General features: G+C 40.1%; 1 protein-coding gene across 3 annotated transcripts in view; it reads left to right on the top strand.

The window, feature by feature from the left end:
- The window catches only part of PAPPA (pappalysin 1), a 644537-nt gene that overhangs the window by 418042 nt on the left and 198747 nt on the right, over positions 1 to 27748 (top strand). For all 3 annotated transcript variants that reach the window (XM_033961720.1, XM_033961721.1, XM_033961722.1), the window contains exons 11-13: positions 10719 to 10832; positions 17614 to 17749; positions 23274 to 23487. In XM_033961720.1, coding sequence (XP_033817611.1) covers positions 10719 to 10832; positions 17614 to 17749; positions 23274 to 23487 — 464 coding nt within the window. The remainder of the gene's footprint in view (positions 1 to 10718; positions 10833 to 17613; positions 17750 to 23273; positions 23488 to 27748) is intronic.

Raw genomic sequence — 27748 nt, 5'->3', positions numbered from 1 at the left:
AGACCAGTGGTCCATCCTGCCCAGAAGTCCGCTCACATGGCAGCCCTCTGGTCAAAGACCAGCACCCTAACCGAGACCAGCCCTACCAGCGTACGTCCCTATTCAGCAGGAACTTGTCTAACTTTGTCTTGAATCCCTGGATGAGCGTTCCAGTTCTCCACCACTCTCTGGGTGAAGAAGAACTTCCTTATGTTCGTACGGAATCTATTCCCTTTCAACTTTAGAGAGAGCCCTCTCGTTCTCCCGACCTTGGAGAGGGTGAACAACCTGTCCTTATCTACTAAGTAACATAGAATATGATGGCAGAAAAGGGCTATAGCCCATCAAGTCTGCCCACTCTAATGACCCACCCCCCTGACTTTACTCCCTTAGAGATCCCACGTGAATGTCCCATTTTCTCTTAAAATCTGACCGTATATCCTGTTCAGTACCTTGAATGTTTCGATCATGTCCCCTCTCAATCTCCTCTGTTCGAGGGAAAAGAGGCTCAGTTTCTCTAATCTTTCGCTGTACGGCAGATTTTGAAGTAGAATAGTAAGCCCTACAAATAAAATTGTATCCTGAAGAGGTTGGCTTATCCATTATCTTCACTGTATGCACTATATAATATGGTGATGAAGTTTGCTGCATTTTTCATTTATAAGTTGAAATAATTTTAAATATGTCAAGTCCTGTGTAGTCTTCTGATTCATTCTGTCATCATTTAGTTGGCATCAGTGTATGTCTGCTGTGAAATTTAATATATTTTTACTACTTGCCATTTTTATATAGTAAAACTAAAGTATAAAGTAGAACTAAAGATAAACTAGGAGCTCCTGATGTTTTATAAAGTAGAACTAAAGATAAACTAGGAGCTCCTGATGTTTTATTATTTGTATGTTTTTGTTTGTTTGGTTTTTATTATTCTGTAGCTTATTTCTGGATTCACTGGATAAAAGAGAGATTGGAGAGCATAAGCAAAGCATTTTAAAATAAGTCTTCACTGCCCTTTACATCGCTTCTACCATCTCAGTAAGCCTTATGAAGGAGAAAGGGTGGTCAAAGAGGAAACTCAGTAGAACTTAAAGCCATTCACTATGCTGGGAAAATACAAAGGCTACAACTCTTCTTGTTCTCTCTGTCTCTTTTCTTTTGACTATATGTGTGAGTGGGCGGAGAAGAATCTGGATTAGAATACTTTGAAAGAAAGACATCAGTCGGTTCTTTAATTCTGAGTTTTTACAGGGGTAGCAAATGGAATCCTATCTTTGATGACCCAGCAGCTGGTATTGTTTCTTAGTGAATAATTGCTTTGAAGGTGGATGAGGAAGGAACATTTGCATAAAAACAAATACTGGGTCAAGGGAAGCAGTCTAGCGAAAAAATAATTATTGGTGCTTTCTCAGATTTCCCCTGTAGAGTTAAATACAAATTCAAGCTAAATGGAAGATAACTAAGGGCTCCTTTTACTAAGCTGCGCTAGCGGTTTTAGCTCTGCATTGCCGCACGTGCTAGATGCTAACGCCAGCATTGAGCTGGCATTAGTTCTTGGCGTTTAGCGTTCGGTTAGCATGCGCATCAATGCAACGTGCGCTAAAAACGCTAGCGCATCTTAGTAAAAGGAGCCCTAAATCATCTCCCATATCTAATATTTCTGTCATCATCTGCTATGACTCTTGAACTTAGAAATATTAACTTTATATATTTCAAGATCCATTAGAAAAATAAAATCTTAAAGCACTCCTGATGACAAAAAGAGGGTGTATGTTGGGGTGGGGGCACTGAGAATTAGAAAATGGAGCATTTTCAATGCAACATCTAAATCCGATTTTAGACATTTTAGGAAAAACATTCAAAAATCCAATAGAGAAAATGGCCATTTTCAAACCGGAAAAATTTTTTTTTTTTTTTTTTTGGGGGGGGGGGTAATGGACCTAGATGTGTTTGTTCTCAATACATCTGTTTGTTTTTTAGCATTTTCAAAAAAAATAACCTGTCCAAATGAAAAACGCACAAAAATCAGCATTCTTAGCAGACTGTCCACACACATCCCAACAGAGCACTGGGGCTCTCTAGGGGGTCACTGTAGTGAACTTCACATAAAAGGTTCCAGGTGCACATTAGAGAATGACACGGTGACAGAATTCATCACCGTTCCCGTTCCCGCGGATAACCACGGGAAATAATCCCATGTCATTTTTTAGTGTCTATTTCAACCTCAGTCCTTCTACATCAGCATTCTTCAAAGCAAAGCTTAAGGGTCAGTGGTTGTGGCCATTCATATCCTGATTCTTCCCTCTCTCCTTAAAGAATGACATGAAGATGGTTTCCCGTGGTTATCCGCGGGGACGGGAATGGTGATGAATTTTGGCACCGTGTCATTCTCTAGTGCACATCTCACCATAACTCCTTTACATTGTATGGTTATTCCTTCTGCTGTATACCACCTCAATAGGCCTTATGCCTACAGGGGTCACCTGTATGTTGGTACAGTAGATTTTGGATGGGTTTTGGAGGGCTCCCACTTTCCACCACAAGTGTACTAATTAGAGAGGGTTATGGGTTTGAGTCCCCTTCTCTGCAGTCCACTGAACTGACTACTAGGCTACTCCAGAGACCTGCTTGATGTTCCAATAAGACTGGCCATAGCATCTGAAGATGCAGTGTTTTGCTCTGCTGCCCCCGAGTGTTTACCATCTTGCCGGCTCCCTCCTCTGTCTTGCTGCAGCATTTGCGTGTTTGTGCGGCCCCAGAAACATTTTTTTCGGCCAATGTGGTTCAGGGATGCCAAAAGGTTGGATACCCCTGTTCTATACCATTACAAGATATTTCATTGAAGGATGTTTATATAGCTATTACAAGTATGGATAAGGTAATATATAGAAATAAAACAAAGCAAATAAGGTAATACCTTTTTATTGGACTAACTCGATGCATTTTATGATGAGCTTTTGAAGTATGGATAAGAATTTAAGAGAAAATCTTTCATTATATAGTAAGTTTACTGAGTTAGCAGAGAGAAAGTTTAAGGAGCAGAACACCAGAATTGAGTCTATAGAGTACAAACTGGAAAAAGTTGAAATGCAAGTTGAGACATGTCAATCAGCCCTAGATGCATGTACATAGGATAGTTTTGGGGGTTTTTTTTATTCTTTATTCAATATTAATTGAATTATAACATTACATGCCTCAGGAAACCAAAAATAGCTATTACATACAAATTATAATACAAACATAAAATCATGAAAAACATGTGTCAAAAATAGTCATATAGCTAAATCCCCTGTAAGTCCTCAAGTGAAGGGGGAGAAAATTATTAGGAAAAAGAGACACAATGAAATCAATTGATGGCATCTCAGATAGGACTAAAATTAAATTAAACATCCTTCCTCTTTAGGCTATTCTCCTATTTCTTCCTGTGGATTCCTAACCTGGACCTTTATCTTGCGCTTATTTTCAAGAAAAGCCTTTAATTGTTTAGGAATGTACATAGGATAGTTTGATGAATTCAAATGGAATCTCTAGAAAATGCTTCCAGAATACTGAATTTAAGACTGTTAAATTTTCCAGTTATTCATTATCTATACCCCATGAATTATTTAAAGTTTATGTTAAGGAGGTATTACAAGTAGCTATTAATGATAAAGAACTTACAAATGCATATTACGTCCCCAGAGGAGTTAGAGTAGAGAACCAGGAAGATGAGATGGATAATTTAAATACATCTGATAGTTTAGACCTTACTAAGTTCTTGAAGTCCTCCTCAAAAAAATATTGTCAAGAGAGCTACTTTGTTGGTCTCTTTTGGTAGAGCTGAAAAAACAGATGTTGATATTAAAAACACACTTTAAGAAGAAAAATGTACTTTTTACGGTCAGACTATTCTTATGTTTCTTGATGTATCCAGACCAACTCAGTTACGATGTAAGGACTTCCTGTTGTGAGTACCTTTTTCCTTAAGTTTCCCTGCAAATGTCTGGTTACATGTAGAAACAATTCTTACATTTGGGGGGATTCTTCACATTTAGAAGCTTTCTTGTCTTCTAAGAATTCTGCTGTCGATTCAAAAGAGGTCAGTGTTTTGTTAGTACAGTAAAAAGGCTTTTTGCTTTATGCTGTGTTAGCAAAATACTTACCCATTTTGGTCCTATTGCACATTAGCTTCATCTTTCATGGATTGAATATAGGCTGCTCTGGTTACATTTCACATTCACTCAGGATTTATGATAAGATTCATGTTGACTTCCTTGCCGAAACACAGCCGTATTGGGTCCTTATTAATTGCCCTTGCAAATAAAGACATTTTATTTATATGACTTCACCACTGTCTGGAGGCCTTTTATTTTAGTTTTTTAAACCTCACTTCACTGGTTTCTTATTGCATTTCGTCATGAGGATTTTTCTCCGGGTTCATAATTATAAAAGAGTTAAAGAGTGATTTGAACTTAGGTTTATAGTCCACTGTACCAGAGGTGTAGCCAGCCTTCTGAATTTTTTGGGAGGAAGGGTCAGAGAAGGACTGGGGGAACAGCGTATTCCTTTCTTGCTCCTCCCCTTCTCACCTGCTGTGTTAAAATTATTAGCTTTGCTGACAGGGTTGCCAAAGCCCTGCCAGACAAAGAAATTCTTGCTGACCCTCTCCCCTCCACCTCGTGCTACTGTAGTAACCTGGGGGTTGACAGGGTGCCTCCAGCTGCCAACCCCGAGACTCTCTGAGCATGCTTATTTGTTGTGCAAGCTGAGCATACATGAGGAGTCCTGATGTTGGTGGCTGAAAGCACTCTTCTGACTTCCAAATTACTGCAGTAGTGTAAGGATAAGGGGACCAGATCAGCAAAGGATTTCTTTGGCTGGTGGGGCTTTGGCGTTGTTATCACCCATTTAACAAGTGAAATGCCAGTTTGGAGGGGTCCTGAGCCCAAATTGAAAGGGGGGGGGGTCAAATCTCCCAGCCCCTCCTCTTCATGGCTATGCCATTACACTGCACTGCTGCCCTCTGATTTTCATGGACATATATGGGACCATTTTCTAAGACTGCTGCCATATAGACGTCCATGTCCCTTGTTTTCCCCTTTTGATAAAATATTCCAGTTTGTAAACTGTCTGTTCATGATGGATGTCTCCAGCATAAAGACATCCATGCCACATATTTTTGAACAGAAAATCTCAATGTATTTCCATGCGAGATGAATATCCATTTGAGACGTTTTGTCATGGACGTCCCTATTCTTACATGAACACCCTTTATAAAATGCACCTTCAGGTATCTTTATAAACTAGTCTCAAAATAGGTGCTTATTTGAATTTCCTACCTAGGCAACCTTTTATAAAATTCCTTCCACATCTTGGACAGTTCTACAAAATATAATGGGGTAAATAGTCAGCTGACAACAGACAGCATTATTGTGGTATTATGCCTGGATATCGGGTGCTGGACCATGTCCAGGCACCAGCATTGAATATCCAGTTATGTGCGTCCTTCACTTACTTAGCTGGTTAAGTATGATATTCAGAAATAAATAAAACTGGTAAAATTATAGGACTATGTTTTATGCAGTCTGATTTGTCCAGTTTCCTTAGGCGGTTACTCTAAGTGCTAAATATCAACACTTAACTACATAAATGCTGACTCTGCCTCCAGAGTGCCCACAGAATCGCTGGCTACAGCTTTAGCAGTTAGTGCTAATACTTTCCAGGTCTAACAGGTTAAGTGCTGCTGAATATTAGATGATAGCCCTGTACAAAGTGATTTAACCATGCAGGGGATGACATTTATAAATACAGTTTGAGATATACAGTAGGAAGTCCTCCAACTGGATAAATATAAGTGAGACACTTCCAGCCAGAGGCAAACCATTAAAAATGTAATAATGGTGAAGGAGCAAACCAAGCTGTTGGACTAAATCTTAAGTGCCAGAGGTGCTTAAAGTTTTTGGTTGTTGAATAACATTATCCATTGGCACCCTGGTAAGGATGTTGGATTCTAGTTGTTTAAAACAAAATGACATGAACATTTTATTTGAGTCCATTAAAACATAATTTTAGGCATAGATTTCTGTACCCTGAGCTTGGGTGAACTGGCTTTGCTGTCAGTCAGTCAATGGGATTTCCCCATTCCAAAGGTCTTGAAGTGCATCTAATTTTCCATATGGATCTTTAAGGGCTCCTTTTACTAAGCTGCATTAGGGCTTTAACGCGAGGAATAGCGCGCGCTATATTGCCGCACGCGCTAGACCTTAACGCCAGCATTGAGCTGGCGTTAGTTCTAGCCGCGTAGTGCACAGTGTAGCGCGTGGTAATTTCCTGCGTGCGCTAAAAACGCTAGCGCACCTTAGTAAAAGGAGCCCTAAGTTTCATTGGAATTTGTTTGTTTACAAATTTATGATGGACTCTTCAAGAGCAATATTCATTAGGATGACCAGCAAAAAGTTATATAGGCAGTTTTATTGAGTTCAATAATATTTATTAGTTTCTTGTTAAACAGCACACTAAACCAAATGGCATTTAGAAAGAGTGGCAATCACATTAAGCATCAATATAAAATACTTGAATCCCTCCCACCTGTGTCCTTATCAAACTTATTCAAAATTATGTTATATAAAATGCAATTGTCATAATTAGAATTAAAATTTAAAGTGTGTTTCTTGATTTGTTTATGTTTAAATTCATTGTATTGCACTATTTATATTTTAAAATTAATAAAGATTTAAAAAAAAAAAAAAAAAAAATTAGAAACATATTTTTTGACTGGTTCCCAGATTTGAAAAACTTGGAAATTTATCATTAGCTTGAGAAATATTGGCCTTGTATTTATAAATACAGCAGACATTCTGCTACCACATAAGATAGCTGAGGGAGTGTAAGTTCTTCCAGGAACATAAGATATCTCGCAATTGCAGTAAAAAAAAGGAGATTTGTCAAATATTATAATCAGTGAAGGAATTATTAGAGGAAAATATATTGAAAATCACACCATGATAATGGAGAGATTTAGATGTTTGAAGTAACTGCTGTACTGTATGTTTCCAAGCATGAGTTAGAAGGTCTGTACATTAGGACAAAAAAAAGATATGATCAAGGTAACTGTGGAAAATAAACATGACCAACAATTGTCAAAGACATCCCGTGATATTTTATGAATCTTAACGGAGGTCCATAAGGCTCTGTGTGCAAGAAAGAATAAAGATTGATGTATGGATGCAGGTCTGGATATCCATACAAGTGTGAGCTAAAAGTAATGCCATACTTCCTCTGTAAGAGGGGTTTGTATATTTGTTGACCATGATGTTGTATACTTACTAAGAGGCCTCTGAGTATTTAAACATATAGGGCTCCTTTTACTAAGGTGCGCTAGCGTTTTTAGTGTATGCAGCAGATTAGCGCGCACTAACCCCACGCTACGTGGCTAAAACTAATGCCAGCTCAATGCTGGCGTTAGCGTCAAGCGCGCACAGCATTGTAATGCATGCTATTCTGCCTATATTCTGCCTATAATTATGTACCAATTAGATTTTTTATGGTGTAGTGCATATATTTGAGCACTTAGAGACATACTAGTAGGAGATTCAGATGTTAGAGAATCATTTTTAAAATAAGCTTTAAGGGATATTGCTGAAGGGCTGTCAGGTAGGATTTGCCTCTTTGCGGATGGTACCAAAATTTGCAATAGAGCAGACACCCCTGATTGTGTGGATAACACGAGGAAAGACCTAGTGAAGCTTGAGGAATGGTCTGGAATTTGGCAGCTAAGATTTGTTTGCTAAGAAATGCAATGTCATGCAATTTGTGCACAAAAGAGGAACAGGACTTGGGTGTAATAGTATGTGATGATCTTAAGGTGGCCAGACAGGTTGAAATGGCAACAGCAAAAGCTAGAAGGATGCTTGGGCTCATAAGGAGAGGAATGACCAGTAGGAAAAAGGAGGTATTGATGCTCCTATAGAAGACTTTGGTGAGACCTCTTTTCGAATATTGTATACAATTCTGAAGACAGCTTCTTCAAAAAGATATAAACAGGATGGAGTCAGTCCAGAGGAAGGCTACTAAAATGGTTGGTGGTCTTTGTCATAAGGCATTAAGGACTGACTTAAAGATCGCAATATGTATACTTTGGAGGTGACATTAGCTGCAGGTGATATCTTTCTGTTGGGCTCCATACATTTGTGATTAGCTTTTGCAAATTATGCTGTCTTCAGCTATTTATTGCAATTGAAGATAGGCACATGTGTTAAGAAAATCAAAAACTGTTACAACTTATTTATTGATCTTATTTCTGTATATCTACCACAGCAATCACATTACAAATGTTCTAAAAATAGTAAAGCAGTTCATGCTGCTGACCTATGTGAGAGTTAGTATAGACTAAGAAGAAATTGTACAACTGAAACAAGAAATCGAAATAGGTAAAAGTGAGACTCAAAAATTGAATATGGAATTGAAAACAATAAAAAAAGTCTTCAGGAAATGCAAATTAAAGACAGCAGCAGTATTCGGCGAAAATTGGAATCTCTTGAAAATTATAATCGGGCCAATAATTTGCGGATGTTAAATTTTCCCAAAAATCCTGTTACAACACCTCGAGATATGTTGAAGAGATATTTTCTTGAAGTCTTGAATGTTCGAGAACAATCATTACCTCCTTTTGTTAAAGTATATTATCTTCCTGATAAGAAACGACAGGAACAATTAGTTCAAGACCAAAATGATCATGACAAACCTCTTGATGTTTCCGAATTGTTGGAAACTCCAGAGGAAATACGTGTGAAACCAGCAACTCTACTAGTAACAGTGGCTTTAGCGCCTGATAAGGAATGGATAATGAGGTTATTTTTTAAAAATAAATCAAAAAAATTCTTGGGATAAAAAATATTGATATTTCCAGTTGTTTCCAAAGATACTCAGAAGAAAGAGAGAATTTTTATTAATGAGACCAGCAGTTACTTCTATGGGTGGAGTTTTCTTCTTGCGTTATCCTTGCAAGTGCATAATTAGATATAAATCTTACAAATATGTTTTCTTTGATCCATCTCAGCTGGCTGTTTTTTTGTCTCTAAAACGTCTTGATAAAGTATAAGATATAGCAATCTCACTTGAAATGTAGAATTATTCTCCTACCATTATAGGCTGCTTTTTTTTTCCTTGATTAAGTATTTTGATTGTATTATGTTTAGTCACTTAATGAATCTTAGAATCCTTATAATTGAGGAATTGAGAATGATAGGAAATTTTTTTTTTTTTTTTATTCCTTGGAATTATATTCTTTGTGTTATTGTTTCTAAATTTCTGTCAATCTTTCTGTACAAGATGATTATGTTTGGAAATGTATTTGAAAATTAAATAAAGAAATAAAATACAAAAAAAAGTACAGACTTATCCATAGAGCTTATTGGCCTCAAACTAAGGCCTATAGAGCAAGACTTGTCGATTCATCAGTGTGCCTTAAGTGTTAGCAGGCTGAGGGTACACTGGTCCTTACTATCTGGTCCTCCCCAGTTATACAACTTTTTTGGAAGAAAGTGCTGATGAATCAATTTGTTACTGCATCAAGATTTACAAACACTAGGGGACACGCAATGAAGTTACAGAGTAATACTTTTAAAACCAATAGGAGGAAATATCTATTCACTGAGAGAATAGTTATGCTCTGGAATGTGTTGCTAGAGGGTGTGGTAGAAACATAGAAACATGATGACAGATAAAGGCCAAATGGCCCATCTAGTCTGCCCATCTGCAGTAACCATTATCTCTTTCTCTCTCTGAGATCCCAATTAATGTAGCTGGTTAAAAAAAAAAAAAAAGTGATTGGACAAATTCCTGGAGGAAAAGTCCATAGTCTGCTGTTGAGACAGACATGGGTTGGTAGCATGGAATGCTGCCACTATTCAGGTTTTTGCCAGATACTTGTGACTTGGATTGGCTTCCGCAAAGATGGGATACTGGGCTAGATGGACCATTGGTCTGACCCAGTAAGGCTATTCTTATGTTCTTATGTGAGTCAGTTACTGGGCATCCATATCACTCTTGCACCCGCTTTAATAATATGTGATCATTTACATGGGATTTTGCTTAGCCGGAAGGGACATAAATTGTTGCTCCGGAAGGTTATCATAGTAGGGAAAAAAATGTGTACTTAAAATGTAGTTGCAACCCAAGGCTCCTTCCTATTGACACTGGATAAACTGTTTTCATACATTGCTGTTATGGGAGGCAAGGGGGGCACACCTCACTTATAAGTGGAGGAAGCGTTTTTTTATTGATATGATCTTCTTATATAGATCTGTTGCCCCCCTAGGACTCAAAGTTTATTTCTAAATATGTTGCAGTCATGAAGGGATACACCTACTTACTTGCTTGATAAACAGGAGTGCTGCCTTCTTTCTTTCTGGACTATAAGATTTTCTGGGCTAAGGAGGAGGGGGTTGACATAAGTCTTAGCCTTAGTTTTGGGGTTTTGGGTGGTGGTGGAGAGTAAGGAATTAGGGGCTCTTAGTATAGAAGTTCTTTCTATGAGATTAAGATTTGACTTCAATTGGTTTTGTTGTTATTAGTACAGTAAATGTGTAGACTGCGAGGGGGGAGGGAGTTATTTATACCAGCTTAAGCAGTTTGTGTATGAAAGCCACCTGGTTATTTGTCTTATAACTCTTATAATAAAGACTCTTATAATAAAAAGGATTTCAAATGTTTGAAAATGTATCGTGTAAATTTCTGAAGCATGCAGCAAGTTGTGTTTTCCATAGGTGTGCCGAACCAAGGTGATTGATTTGAGTGACGAGGTCTCCAAATATGCGTGGTATCCATGTACTGACAACCTTGAGTATATCCATATGACTCAAGCAACATATTGGCTCAAGGTAAGATGCGAGAAAATAGAATTCCTATTGTTGTTTCATAGCAACCTTTCAATGTTTAGGACCAAAACAATTCATTCTGCATCTCCTGTAATCTACCATACATTAAAATTTTACAAAGTTCAAAGCCCTGCACACTGGCTTAGTGAGAATGTTGCCTGCTTCCATACAGAGAATGTGGGTTATTTATTTATTTTATGTATTCATTAGGGCTGATTACACCATCCTATCAATGTTGGTACAAAAATCAACTACAATCTCATAACAAAAGTATGGCCTAAATTTAAACAGTCCCAAATGTGCAAAAACTAATACGCGCTGTAAGGCATTTGGGATTGTTTTACGGTTGTGCCTTGTCAAACAATCTATTGTAATTGCCTAGTTGGATTATTATAATTCTGTATATTTAGGTATCAAACATGGTAGTTTGAGAAGACTTCAGTTAATACAGAATATGGCAGCTAAACTCATCTTTGGGAAGAGAAAGTACGATGATGTCTCCCCTCTGTTGAGAAAGCTTCATTGGCTCCCAATCCATTTTAGGACCAGTTTAAATGTGCCTGCGTCATTTTTAAGTGTCTCTATGGAATATTTGGTCCTTTGGTCCCTTTATACTGGAATACCCTTAGATCTTGTCATTCGAGGAAGTCACAGAGATATAAACTACTGTTCGTTTCCTTCAGAGGAATTAAATTGGCCTGGAAACTCAGTCAATCTTTCATTTATAAATTGGTAGAAGTGTGGAATGGGCTTCCTGATTCTGTCAGATTGATAGGTCAGTTACAACAATTTCGTAAAGTCCTAAAAATCTTATTTACATAATACTTGAACAGTTTACCTAAAGATTAAACACATTGATTGCCCTTCAACACTTATTTTCTCCTATTCTCTTGTTTGCTTTTTTGCTGGTCTTTAATTAATTGTAAACCGAGTCAAGCTCTGTCGGGAGATGACCCGGTATATAAATCGAAGACTAGATTAGATTAGAAATAAGTGGTTGTTGTTAAATTTAAACAGACAAGCAAATCTAGAGAACAGTATTGCCTAGGCCAGGGCTCCCCACACTTTTTGGGCTTGCGAACTACTTTTAAAATGACCAAGTCAAAATGATCTATCAACAATAACATTTTTTAAAAACACAAAGCACACTGTACGCTGAAAAAATGTTAATTATCATTCCTATTCCGGGGTTTTTTTCAAAGAGGTCAAGGCAGATGACTCTGCACTATCACCTCAATAACAACCATACAAAAATAGACAGATATATCCCCCTCCCTTTTTACTAAACCACAATAGCAGTTTATAGCGCAGGGAGCTGTGCTGAATGCCCAGCGCTACTCTCGACGCTCATAGGCTCCCTGTGCTAAAAACCACTATTGCGGTTTAGTAAAAGGGGGCCATAGTGCAAAATATAGACAGCAGATATAAATTCAGGCACATTTTGATCACTAAATTGAAAATAAAATCATTTTTCCTACCTTTGTTGTCTGGTGATTTCATGAGTCTCTGGTTGCACTTTCTTCTTCTGACTGTGCATCCAATCTTTCTTCCCTTCTTTCAGCCTGTATGCTTCCTCTCCTCCAGACCTTATCCCCTCCCTCAACTTTATCTTCCTCTCTCCCTGCCCTTTCTTTTTTTCTGTTTCCCTTCTTTCCTTCTGTCTCCCTGCCTGCCCCCTTTCCTTCTTTCTCCCTGCCCTCCCCTCCCCCAAGTCACTGCCACTGCCTTCGGGGAACAGGCCCCAAAGCCGCCGCCACCGCCCCAAGCTCTCCCTGCTTCCCTGTGTCGAGCCGACCAGCATTCCTCTCCCCGACGTAAGTTCTGCCGTCGGAGAGGAAGTTCTGGCCCAGCCAGGCAGCGATTGGCTGGCCCGAACTTCCTCTCCAGCAGAATTGATGTCAGGGAGAGGAAAGCTGATCGGCCATGTAGATCGCCAAGGCAAAGTGAGTCTATCACAGAGCCCGGGATGGGCTCCGCGATCGACTCATTTTGCCTTTGTGATCTACCGGTCGATCGTGATCGACCTATTGGGCAATCCTGGCCTAGGCTATACATACTAGACAGACAAAAATGGGAAGGAATGAATTACATGACATCTAACCAAGTGGAAGTGAAATATTTAGAAGGACACAAAAGAAGGGGAAGTAGAAATCACCCTATATCAAAGAGAAATTAATACTAAGGATAGGTAAGTCTTGACACCCCTCCATGAATTGACTAAACAACTCGGCATAAACATCTATGAGCGACAAATTCTAAAGAGAAACAAGACAACTAAAGCCAGCACTGCTTGTACAGCCCAGGCCAGTCTCAACTTGTTAAAAGAGGCAAAAAACAAGAGATTGGAGTAGAGTGATCTCAGTGAATGTTGTAGACAGTAAATCATGAGCAGAGGGTGAAAACTGAGTGCCTTTCCAGTACAGAAGGCAGATGGGCCAATGTTAAAACCTGAAATTTTATCAGACAAGTCATTGGAAATCAGTGTTCCACAAACAATAATTTGTGTAGCACAGTCTGATCATTTCACATGGTACAATGATTTCACTATATAGGGTTAATGTGATTTTTTTTTTTTTGTAGGTTACAATAATTTCACTACCATGTTTTGCAACAGTTGAATGCACTTTAGATTGTTTCATGGAATACTGACTAAAGCCAAGTTACAGTAATCAAGATGATTAAAAATCACTGTATGAATTAGGGTTCTAATTCTCTGGGGGTCCAAATGATGCCGAAGGAGTGGGTTGGCTCCTCTTATTACACCACTGCTCTGGGCCAGATTAAAGAGAGCAGTAATAGCAAAGCGATCATCCAACAAACATGAGCTGATAGCAGCAATAATCAACTCCCGGTTCCATGTACAATAAGAACACCTATTGACCTCCAAAGACTTGTGGGCAGCATGCCAAGAAGAGGTGAGGCAATGAGGAGAGTGTGGCATAGAGATTAGACCTGACCAATCCTGCATGAAAAAAAAAATTGATTTCTTTAAAAGAGAAGAAATATAGGGCTGGTAAGGCTACCAATGAAAGAACAGAAGGATGAAAATGAGGGGGTTAGATTCCTTTGTCTGGTCTTCCATTTCTTAGGTTGGCAGAAGTTAGGCATGCTAGGAGGTAATATTCTGGTCAGCAATGGAAGGGAATGCTACAGATATGGCCACTAAGATGGTCTCAGGACTCAAGGATCTCCCATATAAAGAACTTCTAAGCAGGCTGCAGTTATATTCTCTCGAAGAACGCAGAGAGAGGGGAGACATGATAGAGACATTCAAATATCTTACAGGCAGTAATGAGGTGGAAGAAGATATCTTTTTCCCTATGGGTCCCACGGCAACAAGAGGGCATCCGTTCAAACTCAAGGGTGGGAGACTTCATGGTGACATCAGAAAATACTTCTTCACCGAAAGGGTGGTTGATCGCTGGAATGGTCTTCCACGTCAGGTAGTTGAGGCCAGTAACGTGCTCGACTTCAAGGGACAATGGGATAAACATGTGGGTTCGCTCCGGGGTAATGCTTAGGGGGAGGGTTCTTTTAGAGGGAGAGTTCTTTGAATGGGCAGACTTGTTGGGCCAATGGCCCTTTTCTGCCGTCATACTCTATGTTTCTATATGACATACACAGCTCTGGAGCTGTATGGAGCTTCAGCCATCACTGTACGGGATTACCCCATTGTTACCAAAGAGGGCTATTCCCTCTCACCCCTGCTCATTGAAAAAGGGACATACAAGAGTGATGCTAGAATAGCATTGTAAGGGTTATAAAATAAGAAAAAAATCCTGAATAGTTAAGAATGAGCATATAGCACTATGACCAATAGAAGCTGATTCAGATGGATTTGGAAGCCCAAAGGAGCAAGAAGAAAAATGCAGGACCAAAAAAACACTTTAAAAATATAAAACATTGGCAGAGGGTGATACTCCCATCCAAAATGCTACAAACATTTGAATGGTTTCAAGGAGATGATTAAGGGAAAACATACATTTTTATTTCACATGTAAGAGCCAACAGATAGAGCAACAAAACAAAAAAAATCTAAAGATCCCATAGGAATTCACAACTCCTAGCATATTGTAAAGGATCTAGGGGGCTCATAATTGAAATGGAAATAGGTCTATAAACCGGCCTAAATCGGTACTTGGACAATCAGTGAGACAAGTCATCCAAGTGCTGATAATCGAACCGGGTTTTAGACATATCTAAAAATGACTTAGACTTTCACAGTTCTGCAGTTCACCCAGAGCTAAAAGGGGTGTTTCAGGGGGAGTGGCGAGGGTGGGATTTGGACTGGACATGGGCCGTCCTAGACTTAGTCGTACTGCATGTATAACCGAAAGTTTAACAACACTGTCTAGATGGAACTTGGGCGTTGTGACTTAGGCCATCTAAAGAACCACTAAAGAAGAGACAAGGCCTCAAAATGCTGTATAACAATGGCAAGAAGAGGCACTGGAGATGTCACAACCAGAGTGGGGACTCAAATCTTTATTGAAGTAAAATCATGAAATATGTTCTTAGGCCATCTAAAACCAAGCCTAAGTCACAAGAAGGTATCCTGCTGCTCCTTGTGACCCTGGGCAAGTCACTTAATCCTCCATAGCCCCAGGTACGTTAGATAGATTGTGAGCCCACCGGGACAGAGAGGGAAAAATGCTTGAGTACCTGATTGTAAAAACCGCTTAGATAACCTTGATAGGCGGTATATAAAATCCTAATAAACTTAAACTTAAACTTATCCAAAGTGACCAGATAACCACTGCAGGAACAAAGTACAGATCCCTACACACTCCCCGGTGATCACTGACCAGCCCCCCCGCCCTCCCCCCTCAAAAGATCATAATAAAAACGTCACATATCTGCCTCCAGAACATCAGCACCTGGCAGCCTAGCATAGGAAAGCCTAGTAGAGCTGCACAGAGGTGGCGTAAGTGGTTTGGGGGTGGGGGTGGGTGGGCTGGTGAACCATGGAGAGGAGGACCCAGGCCCATAAGCCACTCTAACCACTGCATGCATAGTGAAACATGTGCACCCCCCAAAACCCTTATGTACTGCCTTATAAGTGGCACCTGCAGCCATAAGAGCTATTGAGGTGGCAGACAGGTGGCCCTGGTAGGTTCTGGGGGTGTTGTGGGGGGCTCACCATGACCTATAAGGTTGTTGTGGTGAGATTTGTATGTGGCATTCTTTTTCTGAAGTTCACATCAGTGCCCTGTAAGGTACCCCACTACTCTGGTGCAATGTTTGGGTGTCCAGTCCATCACTTTGCTGACCCCGCCCATGTCCAAAAGATCTTGTTCTGGGCGTTTTTGACATGGACAAATTTTTGGATGAGAATGGGGTATAAAGATAGATGACTTAGCAGTCTGGGTAATCAAACGGCTGGACGTATAGTTAGACGATTCTCAAAAAAAAAAAAATTTTGGATGTATTTTTTGGGAATGGACATTTTACTTAGCTGACTTTGGGCGACTAGCTACTTAGGCGAAAAACGGACGTAGGGCTCCTTTTACAAAGGTGCGTTAGGGCCTTAATGCGTGGAAAAACACACACTAAATTGCCACACACGCTAGATCTTAATGCCAGCATTGAGCTGATGTTATTCTAGAAGCATTCCACGTGGTTTAGCGCTCGGTAATATTGTGCATGCGCTAAAAACGCTAGGGCACCTTAGTAAAAGGAGCCCCTAGACGTTTCTTTTGATTATGCCCCTCCACACGTTCATATTTCTTGTATGTCCCTTTTTCCTTTATCTATTTCTTATTATAACCTGGGTTAGACAATTTTATTGAACAAGAATAACTTCTGTAATTGTTTTAGCTCTTTATTTTAGAGCCTTGTTTCCAGTTTGCACACATAAAATCTGATTTTAGAAAGCCAAGATTTATGGAAGGATGGCAAGGTTCGGCTGGGACCAGGGTGTAATCAAAAAATACATGTATATTCCCCATTTCAGAAAGGCTTGCATGTCTATGATCTTAGAGATTAAAGTCAGGATTTACAGCTGCTACTACTACTACCAATCAATCACGTATATAGCACTGAAAGGCGTACACAGCGCTGTACATTTTGACATTTATAGACAGTCCCTGCTCAGAAGAGCTTACAATCTAACTTGGGGTTTAAGGGTACTATCACTGGGCAAAAACCTTTGTTTAGTATAAACACATTTTTTTATAACTTTTTTTTTCAAAATCACTTTATTTTTTTTTTCTTTATGTTTTTCTTTTACTTTCTTTGCTAACTTATTATTTTAACATCTATTTCAAATATTGATTTACTCTCATGTGATTCACGGAGGATCTACAGCCAGATTCAAAATCAACCAACTGACTTTGCAATGTTTGACCAATTTCACCAAAGAGCAGAGAACCAGGCACTTATCTTTTAGTTCCGACGGAGGCCAAACCCGTTTCACCCTGCATTGGCTTCTTCAGGGAAAGTGATCAGATGCTGTTATCATTAATGCCAACTAGCAAATGGTTGTTAAATCATATCATTCGGTCACCTTTTGAGTACCCTTAAATCCCTTAATGGTGCCTTTCAATTAACTCGACACCAAGGGTTCTTTGAGGTCTTTTTTTTCCTCTGTTTGGATTAAATTGTACATCATTTGTCATAATTAGTGTTCACTAGATATACATTATCTAGGGATTGATATCTGAACATTAATCAGAGCTCTACACTTGATATAAGGTAGAGTGAAATACTTAAAATAAATCTAGGCTTATAAAGACTGGAGCTTGTGAGGATCATTTAACTGGTCCTTATACTTTTCTCTTCATAGGCATTTTTTAACCAGCCTGTGGTTACTGCAGCAGTCATAATTCACCTGCTCGCAGATGGAACCTATTACATGGACCAGAGACAGGAAGTGATCAGTGTTCAACTATTTGATACCAAAAACCAAAGCCATGATCTAGGTAAGAATCTGAAAATGCCATTTGGGAATCGTCTTGTATTGATTAACACAGAGTCATGCAAACTTTTTGAAGCCGTGGCGCACGAAGCTCGGGGCTGCAGCTGGATGGCATCCGTAGATGCGCAGACGTCGATGCGATGACATCGCACACATGCGTGACATCATCACGTCGATGTCTGTGTATGCAAGGAGGCCTTCCAGAAGAGGCCAGCAGCCTGCTATTACTACGCCGATGGGGATGTGCTGGAGGAGAGGCGCCAGCGAGGAGGAAAGGTGCCGGCACAGGCTGACCGCCTAAAGGACATGCTTCTCGCCACGAGAGGCATGTCCTGTAAACAGTCAACAGGCGCTGGCACCTCTCCTCCTTGCTGGCGCCTTATGGTACACCCAGAATCTTGCCACGGCACACAGTTTGCAATACACTGGATTAATGTGTGGAACCATTTTCTTCTTAGGAGGTTAGGGGTGGGAGGTTCTAGCGTATTACATTACCTTGATTATGTGCTCTTCAAATGGAAATAGGTGTGTGTGTGTGTGTGTGTGATACTTGTCACAGAAAAAGGGTAGTGGATGCTTGGAATGCTCTTCCAAAGAGATGGGAAAGGAGTGGGAAGTGCAGTGGGTGAGATAATGTGTAAAGTAAACTAAGCATATTCCTTCACAAGAAAAGTCACCGACTAATCACCCTATCCAATAGTGGATGGACTTTACATGAATGAATTCCTCCTCCTTATATTCAATACCTCAATTATTTCTTTAAACAACCCTTCTGGTATATCATTTAATAAGGGGGAAGGGGTACCTCCAATGCTTGCAGCTATTGTGACTTTAGAACAGGGGTCTCAAAGTCCCTCCTTGAGGGCCGCAATCCAGTCGGGTTTTCAGGATTTCCCCAATGAATATGGATGAGATCTATGTGCATGCACTGCTTTCAATGCATATTCATTGGGGAAATCCTGAAAACCCGACTGGATTGCGGTCCTCAAGGAGGGACTTTGAGACCCCTGCTTTAGAACTAGTCTTGTCAGTATAGCTTTAATGTAAGCTATCATTGGTCCCTTTCGACTCCCCTTTCTTCTTTTTTTGTATTTTTATACACGTTGGAAAATACATTAATTTATCTGACTACAAACAAAGTTTAATGAAATTAAACACCAATTAGAAATATCTGGTATTTACAAAAAAAGAAAAAAATATATACAAAAAAAGAAGAAAGAGGAGTCGAAAGGGACCAATGATAGCTTGCATTAAAGCTATACTGACAAGACTAGTTCTAAAGTCACAATAGCTGCAAGCATTGGAGGTACCCCTTCCCCCTTATTAAATCATATACCAGAAGGGTTGTTTAAAGAAATTATCGAGGTATTGAATATAAGTAGGAGGAATTCATTCATGTAAAGTAAACTAAGCATACAGCCCTTCAGTTTAAAATCCCTTTCTTCTAAGAAGTTATGGGAAAAGTAACCTACACTGCGCAACACGTACAACCCCCAACAATCTTCCTGGACACACGATGTATCTTGTTGGTGTTTCTCTGCTGTCAGCTTATTGACATAAAATGATACATTGCGATGTTAATTCTAAGAAGTATAATCCAGGAAAAAAGGTAAAAACCAGATAGCAACCCTATGTGATGGTGATCTCATTCTAGGATTAAAGAAATCCATTTTTACTCCCAGCCAAGTGATCAGAGTAATCCCTTGATAGACATCAATTTACATCCTCAAGAAATCTGCCTACTTAGTAAACAGGCGTAGCATCAGCTTCTAGGAACTGGAATATTTATTGAAGTGGTTAAAACTGTTACAGCATCATATTCCAGATCTTAATCTCTGTCAGCATGAACGGCTTTTTACTTCTTTGCGATCTCAATGGAACGTCCCTCGTTCTATCCAGGTACAAAAACGGAAGCAGTTGGGAACACTGAAACCAGGAACCTTGGAATATCGATGGTCTGAGACACTGTTCTGTGAAAGTGCCATATTGTATTCCATTCCATCAGAGCTCTGACGTGTATTAACTTTTAGTTTTGCTACACTTTTTTTTAATGTGACTGAATCTAGAAAGTTAGGTCTTGTGGACCTTTTCCTTTCTTAATCAATACTCCAATGTCTACTTCTCTTCTTTACTATTAAGAAACTCTGTGACTCGTTCAGATTATTTCCATCATCTCCACTGAGAGACTCTACAATACATTCACTCCTCCTATGAAGAAATGCTTCCTTTTTCTTACTCCTTAGACTGCTAGGGATGTACATTTATTTGTAATGAAACTGGACATTTTGGCTAGATTGTCTGTTTTGTTTCATTTTTAAAATGAAACAAAACCAATTTTTTTAAAAAAAATAAGGCTGAGCTTACATAAAAAAGTAAATAAATTCCTGCTGTTTCTGCTTCCTTGGCTATTCCTCATATTTGAAGTTTTCAAGAGGTAGGAGTGATCACTTCTCATGCCTGCCCTGCCAGTGCCGTAATTGCTAACAGTACCAGCAGACTGAGTCTAGCATCATTCGGTGTTTGCTTCAATTGCTACCATGCATGGAAATGCAAACATGATTCTACTATAACTGAAAATGTTCCAAGTAGAATGTGAGATTTTGTGGCCCTTTCCTTAATTCAAAGACACATTATAAGTGCTTTTGTATGCCTCTATTTTCATTGTTCTGTGCACCATCATCTGTCCTACCATGAAAACAATAACAAAACTGCTTAGGAAAACAATTTAGATGCATCGCCTTGCATATGAAAGAAGACTTACCCTTTTAAAGATTATTGAATTTCCACCACCCTTTTATCAACCAAGACACCGCTTCTCTGGCCACTGGACTCATCTATATCTTTGAACAAACCTAAAAGGAAAAGGAAGAAGGTAGGAAAGTCATGGATCACAAGATGAAAAGGCTAGGGAATGATGTCATGCCAGAAAGGAACAAAACATCTGAAGTATTTGAAATTCCAAGATTAAGAAGCGTATCTGTAGGTTTCGCAGTCTCCATTATAGCAGCACCTGTTTTTAACTGCATTGCTTTTTCCTGCTCTGCATAAAGCTCCTATCAAAAGGGGCTGTGGGAGGTAAAGCGATGCAGGGGTGATTTCAGGGTCAACTCAAAAACAAAAGCAAAAGAGGCTTTTTTTTTTCTTATTGCTTGAAAGAAAATGCAGAAAATGAAGCAGCAATGTTTTTTTCTGAAAACCGGCAGGTGCATTTCTCAGTTAAAGAAAAAAAATCTTTTGGTACTTACAGCCTTTTTGTGGGTAGGAGAAATGAGGCATTTTTAAAGCTAAAAATCCTCGTGTTTTCACAGTTTTTAATTGGTAGTCATATATTCTAACTAGAAGGCCTATTTGGCTAATTTTATAACATGGCACCAAAACAGTATGAATCTATATATATAAAATCGGAGGTATGTATGTGTGTGTGTATGTGCCGCGATCACGCAAAAACGGCTTGACTGATTTGAACGAAACTTGGTATGCAGATCCCTCACTACCTGGGATGATATGTTCTGGGGGTCTCGCGGCCCACCTGCACACGTGGGCGGAGCTACAAACAGAAAATCAGATTTCACCCATTCATGTCAATGGAAAAAATGTAAAAAGCTGCCAACGCAAAAACGGCTTGCCCGATTTGAACGAAACTTGGTATGCAGATCCCTCACTACCTGGGGTGATATGTTCTGGGGGTCTCGCGGCCCACCTGCACACGTGGGCGGAGCTACAAACAGAAAATCAGATTTCACCCATTCATGTCAATGGAAAAAATGTAAAAAGCTGCCATTCTCACAGTAATTCCAACTACCTGGGGTGATATGTTCTGGGGGCCTCGCGGCCCACCTGCACACGTGGGCGGATCTACAAACAGAACATCAGATTTCACCCATTCCATTTTCAATGGAAAAAATGTAAAAAGCTGCCAACGCAAAAACGGCTTGCCCGATTTGAACGAAACTTGGTATGCAGATCCCTCACTAACTGGGGTGATATGTTCTGGGGGTCTCTTCACCCAAGAATTTATATTTTCTTGCTCCTGGAGGTGAAACTAAAAATGTTGTTTATAATCAAGTTTTGTGTTAGTTGTATTGTATTCATTTTCTCAAATATTTCACATTATAATTTGAATATTGTACTTTTTATAAAGCTGTAAAAAAATAATTTCATTCACCACTATAAAGTATCTTTATTTGAATCCATTTACAGTGTTATTGCTATAATTAAATACCCGTGCAATGCCGGGGCATCAGCTAGTATTTTAATAAAATAGTCATATGATGGTCCCTAATAGTACATAAATTTTACTTTGCTCCAAAAGTGTAATGTGAGTGTATTTGTACAAGTATATTTTATAAAATATATGTGTACATTGCAGCTTCATTCAAATTATACCACAAGGAACACTTAGGGCTCCTTTTACGAAGCCACGTTAGCGGTTTAACGCGTGTAATAGCGTGCGCTAATTTGCCAGCCGTGCTAGCCGCTACCGCCTCCTCTTCAGCAGGCGGTAGTTTTTCGGCTCATGTGGGGGTTAGCGTGCGATAAAGCCGCTAACACAGCTTCATAAAAGGAGCCTTTATGCACCGAAGGCCAAATTCTGTATACTACAGTGAAAGTCACACATTCATATTCATTGCCAATTTGTGAGCACAACTTAACTGTTTAACAAGCCAATCAGTGCCAATAATTGGCAATTAACAAGCAATAATTAGCACTAATTAGCATTAATTAGAATTTATATATACAACTTTCTAAGTATATTCTATAAAATGGTAAGCATAAAGTCTAGTGCATGGATCTCAGAAGGAGCTGTGGCCAGGGGAAGAACATGGGCAGATCACCAATAGGAAATGGCTGTGGTGAGTTCTCGTAGTCTCTCGAGGCTATGACGGGAACTCCCCACAGCCATTTCCTATTGGCGATCTACACGGGACAGGAGCGTGGGAAGATCGCTCCTGCCCCGAAAGCCCCCTAGACCACCAGGTAAGGCCGGGATGCCGGGGGGAAGGCAAAAATATGGGTTTGTTATTTTTCCTCCTCCCCCCAAAAAAACCCACGATTATGTGAAATCGTGAGTGCGGAAACCTCGAATGGGGAGGGGGAAGTGTACTCCTGATTTTTATTGGCATAAATTCCTACACCTAAATGTTAGTCGCACAGATGGGTGCTGCACATAATTCTATAAACTAAGCCTAAGTTCAGAAGCAGTTTATAGAATCATACTAAGTGTCAGCCTTTTCGGCGCTGATTTATTAGGTGAAATATATAGAATTTACCCTTGATTGTGTAAAAGGAGGCTCTGTCTTGTGGTCTGCTTACCCACACACAGCTTTAACAGCTGTTTCCACACATATAACATACTTTACTCATAGAAACTGATTTATAAAATTGCTCTCATGCTGTGTGTGGTTACTGACTGTTGGGTAAATCCACCGAACCCTTTGGAGAACTGTGAGCCTCATCACATGTGCTTTTATGTCACTATGAGTAATTAAGCTTTTGCTTATTTTATTTTTTTCTGTTTTCCATGACAGGTGTCCATGTTCTAAGCTGTAGGAACAATCCCCTGGTGATCCCTGTCATTCATGACCTCAGTCACCCTTTCTATCACAGTCAGGCTGTCCTCATTAGCTTCAGCTCCCATTTGGTGGCCATCTCTGGGGTGGCCCTTCGCTTTTTCCAGAACTTCGACCCCATCACCATCAGCAGCTGTCAGAGGGGAGAGATATATAGTCCAGCAGAGCAGAGGTGAGTCTTTGCACCAGCTTTTTCTCCACCACCACCCACTGTTTCCCCTTTTTGTCAAGATTGGAGCGAGGCATTAGCAGTGGGGGTAGGGGGGGGGAAGAACTACACTAACCTTTTGTATTTCTGGTAGAGTTGCAGGATGCTGACTGCACAGATTGCACATTTCATTTCACCAGTGACATTGTCAATAGATTTGAACTTTTCCCTACTCCCCCACCCCCAGCTCTGTTGTCAGCATCTGTTTATCGGTTCCTGATTATTTTGCTGTAACTGAATACTCTGAAATGGAAGTCAGTCACCTAGTTGTCACCCTGCAAAAGAAAACACACCCACTTTTAAAAACAAGTAGGAAAAGAATGCTGAACATGGCACATGGAAATATTTCCAATCCCTCTGTATATGTTTTTGTGTGCACTAAGACACCTGTCTGCATTAGTACATCGCTTTCTCAGTTCGTATGTATGTGCATATTGTAAGATGTATCAGTACATATAAATATATATAGAGAGAGAATCAATCTGTTCTGTATATTATCTTTTTGTATCACCGTTTTGTCTGTGTGTGTGTGTGTATGTGTGTGTATATATATATATATTTTTTTTTTGAATGTTATTTGTTTGTACGTATATATCTCTGTTGTGTATGTGTCTGGACTCCTGTATCTGTTCATCTATGTATGTATGGGCTTGTTTATATGTATGAGTGTATATTTCTATTTGTGTTGATTCTCTATGTTCCTATGGTTGAGAGAGGAGATGAGGATGAATACTATTAAGGTGCATGACAACTACTTATTTCTATAGTACTGCTAGACATATGCAGCGCTGTATGTTAAACATATAAGAGACAATGATCTAATTAGAAGAGCTTATGATCTAATTAGACAGAGAGACAGGTGCACCTCCACAAATGCTATATTTCAGTGAATCAGCGTTTGTATGCTGCAGCTGATGGAACTATATTGGGACATATTTGGAGAAGGATTTGTTTTGTTTTTCTTCCCCTTGTCCAATTATATGCAGAACCATCAAGTATATGCAGAAGCTTATACAACATAAGAACTTCCCCCAACTCAGCCTCTTTCCTTCCTGAGTCTAGAGCAACAATCCAGTTCTCTCAGATCTTTCCCATTGGATGGATCCTACCCACAGTCTCTTCTGCTACTTAAAAATATAAGGATTGCCATACTGGGTTAACCTGATGGCCAATCTAGCTTAGTGTCCTGATTCCAGCAGTGACCAATCCAGGTCACAAGTACCTGGCAGAATCCTAAATAGTAGCAAGATTCCATATCTATCTCAATAGCAGATTATGAATTTTTCCTCCAGGAACTTGACCAAACCTTTTTAAAACATAGTAACATAGTAACATAGTAGATGACGGCAGATAAAGACCCGAATGGTCCATCCAGTCTGCCCAACCTGATTCAATTTAATTTTTTTTTTTTTTTTTTCTTCTTCTTAGCTATTTCTGGGCAAGAATCCAAAGCTTTACCCGGTACTGTGCTTGGGTTCCAACTGCCGAAATCTCTGTTAAGACTTACTCCAGCCCATCTACACCCTCCCAGCCATTGAAGCCCTCCCCTGCCCATCCTCCTCCAAACGGCCATGCACAGACCCAGACCGTACAAGTCTGCCCAGTAACTGGCCTAGTTCAATCTTTAATATTATTTTCTGATTCTAAATCTTCTGTGTTCATCCCACGCTTCTTTGAACTCAGTCACAGTTTTACTCTCCACCACCTCTCTCGGGAGCGCATTCCAGGCATCCACCACCCTCTCCGTAAAGTAGAATTTCCTAACATTGCCCCTGAATCTACCACCCCTCAACCTCAAATTATGTCCTCTGGTTTTACCATTTTCCTTTCTCTGGAAAATATTTTGTTCTACGTTAATACCCTTTAAGTATTTGAACGTCTGAATCATATCTCCCCTGTCTCTCCTTTCCTCTAGGGTATACATATTCAGGGCTTCCAGTCTCTCCTCATACGTCTTCTGGCGCAAGCCTCCTATCATTTTCGTCGCCCTCCTCTGGACCGCCTCAAGTCTTCTTACGTCTTTCGCCAGATACGGTCTCCAAAACTGAACACAATACTCCAAGTGGGGCCTCACCAATGACCTGTACAGGGGCATCAACACCTTCTTCCTTCTACTGACTACGCCTCTCTTTATACAGCCCAGAATCCTTCTGGCAGCAGCCACTGCCTTGTCACACTGTTTTTTTCGCCTTTATATCTTCGGACACTATCACCCCAAGGTCCCTCTCCCCGTCCGTGCATATCAGCTTCTCTCCTCCCAGCATATACGGTTCCTTCCTATTATTAATCCCCAAATGCATTACTCTGCATTTCTTTGCATTGAATTTTAGTTGCCATGCATTAGACCATTACTCTAACTTTTGCAGATCCTTTTTCATATTTTCCACTCCCTCTTCGGTGTCTACTCTGTTACAAATCTTGGTATCATCTGCAAAAAGGCACACTTTTCCTTCTAACCCTTCAGCAATGTCACTTACATACATATTGAACAGGATTGGCCCCAGCACCGAACCCTGAGGGACTCCACTAGTCACCTTTCCTTCCTTCGAGCAACTTCCATTAACCACCACCCTCTGGCGTCTGTCCGACAGCCAGTTTCTGACCCAGTTCACCACTTTGGGTCCTAACTTCAGCCCTTCAAGTTTGTTCAACAGCCTCCTATGAGGAACTGTATCAAAGGCTTTGCTGAAAACCAAGTAAATTACATCTAGCATATGTCCTCGATCCAGCTCTCTGGTCACCCAATAAAAAAATTAAATCAGGTTCGTTTGGCACGATTTACCTTTTGTAAAGCCATGTTGCCTCGGATCCTGTAACCCATTAGATTCAAGGAAATACACTATCCTTTCTTTCAGCAACACTTCCATTATTTTTCCAACAACTGAAGTGAGGCTCACCGGCCTGTAGTTTCCTGCTTCATCCCTGTGACCACTTTTATGAACAGGGACCACATCCGCTCTCCTCCAATCCCCAGGAATCACTCCCGTCTCCAGAGATTTGTTGAACAAGTCTTTAATAGGACTCGCCAGAACCTCTCTGAGCTCCCTTAGTATCCTGGGATGGATCCCGTCTGGTCCCATCGCTTTGTCCACCTTCAGTTTTTCAAGTTGCTCATAAACACCCTCCTCCGTGAATGGCGCAGAATCTACTCCATTTTCTCGTGTAACTTTGCCAGACAATCTCGGTCCTTCTCCAGGATTTTCTTCTGTGAACACAGAACAGAAGTATTTGTTTAGCACATTTGCTTTCTCCTCATCACTCTCCACATATTTGTTCCCAGCATCTTTTAGCCTAGCAATTCCATTTTTTATCTTCCTCCTTTCACTAATATATCTGAAAAAATTTTTATCTCACTTTTTTACATTTTTAGCCATTTGTTCTTCCGCCTGTGCCTTCGCCAAAAGTATCTCTCTCTTGGCTTCTTTCAGTTTCACCCTGTAGTCCTTTCTGCTCTCCTCTTCTTGGGTTTTTTTATATTTCATGAACGCCAACTCTTTCGCCTTTATTTTCTCAGCAACTAGGTTGGAGAACCATATCGGCTTCCTTTTTCTCTTGTTTTTATTGATTTTCTTCACATAAAGGTCCGTAACTATTTTTATCGCTCCTTTCAGCTTAGACCACTGTCTTTCCACTTCTCTTATGTCCTCCCATCCTAACAGCTCTTTCTTCAGGTACTTTCCCATTGCATTAAAGTCCATACGTTTGAAATCTAGGACTTTAAGTATCGTGCGGCCGCTCTCCACTTTAGCCGTTATATCAAACCAAACCGTTTGATGATCGCTACTACCCAGGTGAGCACCCACTCGAACATTAGAGATACTCTCTCCATTTGTGAGGACCAGATCCAATATCGCTTTTTCCCTTGTGGGTTCCGTCACCATTTGTCTGAGCAGAGCCTCTTGAAGGCATCCACAATCTCCCTACTTCTTTCCGATTCCGCAGACGGAACATTCCAGTCCGCATTCGGCAGGTTGAAATCTCCCAACAGCAGAACCTCCTCTTTCCTTCCAAACTTTTGGATATCCACAATCAGATCCTTATCAATTTGCTGCGATTGAGTCGGAGGTCTGTAGACTACACCCACGTAGATAGAAGTTCCATCTTCTCTTTTCAGAGCAATCCATATCGCTTCTTCCTCTCCCCAGGTCCCTTGCATTTCGGTCGCTTGGATATTGATCTTTACATAGAGAGCTACTCCTCCACCTTTATGACCATCTCTGTCCTT

The sequence above is a fragment of the Geotrypetes seraphini genome, chromosome 10 (assembly GCF_902459505.1).
Source record: "Geotrypetes seraphini chromosome 10, aGeoSer1.1, whole genome shotgun sequence".
In the NCBI taxonomy this organism is placed as follows: domain Eukaryota; kingdom Metazoa; phylum Chordata; class Amphibia; order Gymnophiona; family Dermophiidae; genus Geotrypetes; species Geotrypetes seraphini.
Note: the sequence above shows the minus strand (reverse complement) of the source record. Positions and strands in the feature narration are given on the sequence as shown.